At 33.0% G+C, this 3,274-nt stretch overlaps 1 protein-coding gene across 1 annotated transcript; it reads right to left on the reverse strand.

The window, feature by feature from the left end:
- Positions 1-650: 650 nt before the first annotated feature.
- LOC103583914 (tetratricopeptide repeat protein 26-like) lies at positions 651-3,080 on the reverse strand (the record flags this gene model as incomplete). The annotated part of the gene is made up of 4 exons (XM_008565096.1): positions 2,997-3,080; positions 2,696-2,779; positions 1,656-1,725; positions 651-757 (listed from the first exon to the last, which is right to left on the reverse strand). Coding segments are annotated over exons 1-4 (327 nt in total), but the record flags the coding sequence as incomplete, so codon positions are not given.
- Positions 3,081-3,274: the final 194 nt, after the last annotated feature.

A 3,274-nucleotide genomic window follows, 5' to 3' on the forward strand; every position in this document is an offset into this window, starting at 1 on the left:
CACACACACACACGAGTCAGTCCTCTACTGAACCTGACTGCTTGCTTTTTTATTCTCTTTTTCTGGTTCCTTTGTTCCTTTGTCTTGCCTGTCAAGGTTTGGTTTGCAACTCTTTCCACTTTACTTCCTCACCTGGGCAAGTCACTGTTGTTCATGGCTTCAGTTACTACTTCAGAATTTATGATGACTCCCAATCTATGCTTCTAGATGTCAGAGAACATCTTTCTTGAGCTTCAGAACCAAATATTCAACTACAGGATGAATATCTCTACCTGGATGGTACCTAAAGATTCAGGGCGTTTAGTAATCTAAACCTCTTCTCTAAATCATTATTTCATATACATGTAAAACTCTGAAATAATGCCTATCTCTGAGTTCAGTTCATTCATAAAAAGGATGGTATTTTCTGATATCACTACGTGAATCCTCTCACCAATAGTTCTTTAGTCTCTAGGACATTTTTCTCTAATATTTAGCCAATATGCCTATCTCTGAGTTCAGTTCATTCATAAAAAGGATGGTATTTCTGATATCACTATGTGAATCCTCTCACCAATAGTTCTTTAGTCTCTAGGACATTTTTCTCTAATATTTAGCCAATGTGGCAATGTGATACTGATCTCCAACCTTCCTTTTAGTTGCAAACTCACCTTGTAGCAGTCATTAGCAATGAGCTGTAAGAGACTAAAGGACTCGCCAGAGGTTTCCATCTTGAGATAAAGTTCCCATGCTAGTCTTGGTTTCTTATTCATGATATCTATAAAAGGAAACAAAGATTTATGCTTTTTAAATGTATAAGAAATAACTTCTTATCTTATTATTATATGGATTTGGTTTTATATTCCAAATATACAAAATAATGGTAGAGTACCTCTTACATGGAAAGCTTGCAATACTGGCACTAAGCTGGCTCCCTACCAGAATTCTACCACACTTAAAAAAAAAAAAAGAAGAAGAATTCTATCATACTTAAAATATTTGAGATAGGATTCACATAATGATGTCTTTTAGTCTGGGTTGATTTCCAATAGTTCTCACTTTGCTCATCTGCTTAAAAGAGGATATCTATGATTCATTTCATCCTACTCAAAGTTTCAGCCTCACTTAGAATATCTGATTGCTAAAATTTTCCCATGACTACAAAAACTCAGTGAACATTTTACATCCGAGTGAAAAAAAGGAGCAAGAAAAGATAGATAAATGTGTGTGTGCACGTGCGCGTGAGAGAGGGAGATTAGATTATAGACTATATAATATACAAAAAAATTACATTTTTTTTTGACATTTTGCCACTTTACAGGCCTGAACCATAGTGAAAAGGTAAAATTAGTGTAACAATATCATTTCACAAATGATAATGTAAACAGAGACTCTGGAAACTTTAACAAGGCTAAAGGAAGAACTTGATATCTTTTAGGACTTTAAGTGCGAGGTCAATGTTGTATGGTAGAACTAATCACAGGGTAAACTTATAGAACACATTTACATGGCAACCCATACTGAGTATCCTTAACAGCCCTTAATTTCAGCATTTACTTATCCCACAGAGCAAAATTCAAAATAAAATAAGAAAATGCTCAATGTAATTTCCAAACAGATTATGCAACAGAAAAGAGAAAGAGGATTCCTTTTATAACATTTAAAAGAATACTCACAGCACCGAGCTAACCAACTGAGGTAAATGTAATCATTTTTTATCTTCTCACTTTGGATCAAGAGGAACACCTGCAAGATGAGGGAAGAAAGGGAATGAACATAAGGATGGTTTTGCAATAAAAATATCCATTATCAGCTTGCCTTAGATTGACGGTCATTGTAGATTTAGAGATGACTGAATTCTATACAGACTGCTAAGAAAAGTGAGGACAAAATTGGGATGATTTTAACGAACTTCTCTCAGTAACTGATATTACAAGCAGACAAAAAGTTGATATGGATACTGAAGATTTGAACAGCATAATTAATAACTATATGACACATATTCTTTTCAAGCACAAATGGCCATGCAATATGGCAATAAGGCAAGTCTCAACAAATGTTAAAGGACTGGTGTCATACAGACCATGTTCTATGACCACAACACAATTAGTTAGATATCAAAATAAAACAACCTGAAAAGGATGACACACATATTTAAAATACAGAAACAGTGAGTTTTAAATAATTCGCAGGCCAAAGAAGAAATCATAATGGAAATTAGAAAATATTTAGAATTTGAATAACGAGTTGAGTAATTTACTGAATAACAAAATTGAATTGAATTCAATTTAATTATTTTGAATAATTTGGACAGATCAATCTATGAAATTTGAAGTACATATAGTGGTTAGCCCTGGGGGAAAAGGATTGACTCAAAAAGGAGATAAGAAGGTTTCTAGGGTTATGATAATATTGTTTCTTGATCTGGGTACTGATTATATGGGTATGTTCGATTTGTAAAAATTCATCAAGCTGTATAGTTATAATTTGTGTACTTTTCTGCACATATGTTATATTTCTATAAAATTTACCAAAAAAGGGAAAACTTTAATATGGTTACAAAATCTATGTTTATTCACATTGTACTTTTTAATATAACCTAAGAACAAAGGAATCTTTAATAATTCTGTACCCTTGACTATTCTATTTCAGTGAGAAAAAGAAAAGGATATTTTTAGGTAGAATCATTCAAATACCTTCAAAAGCAGATACCCACCTCTTCACCTTCACTGGTATTGCCTGTTGCAGCTTTGGCTTGGGCATAATTAAAGTTAAAGATGTCATCATTATAGAAGTAACTCTGAAAAACACCCAAGAATAGGTCACACTGAGCATAAGCATATGAAATATAAAGTCCTCAGTTATACCAGATAAACACAAAAATAATCTTAGGTAATTAGCTGATGCCACTAATGCCACCATAGAAAAAGGGCCATCTCTTAAGAGTATCTTATCTTTTCTGACACATTATATATAGTACTTTGTATATAAAGTCACATAGATAATTCTATACTGACCTTAAATGAGTTGAGGTAAATCAAGACATCATCAAATTGCTTAAGCAGGAAAAAACAGGAAGCCATGCACTGCCTCCCTGGTATTGTATCTTAAATGGAGGGGAAAAAGAAACCAAGTATATTCATGAAACTAAAAGTTCTCTTTAGCCGAAGTTTGAGTTATTTCATAATTTAGAGATTAATGTATTCTAAGACATCTTTCTAGATTCTGAAATCATAAATTCTGTTCAATGGACAAAACCTCAGTATAATGGAGGTCATGGTTCTTTTTTTTTTTT

This window comes from Galeopterus variegatus, unplaced genomic scaffold, assembly GCF_000696425.1.
Source record: "Galeopterus variegatus unplaced genomic scaffold, G_variegatus-3.0.2 Scaffold30316, whole genome shotgun sequence".
Classification (NCBI taxonomy): Eukaryota; Metazoa; Chordata; class Mammalia; order Dermoptera; family Cynocephalidae; genus Galeopterus; species Galeopterus variegatus.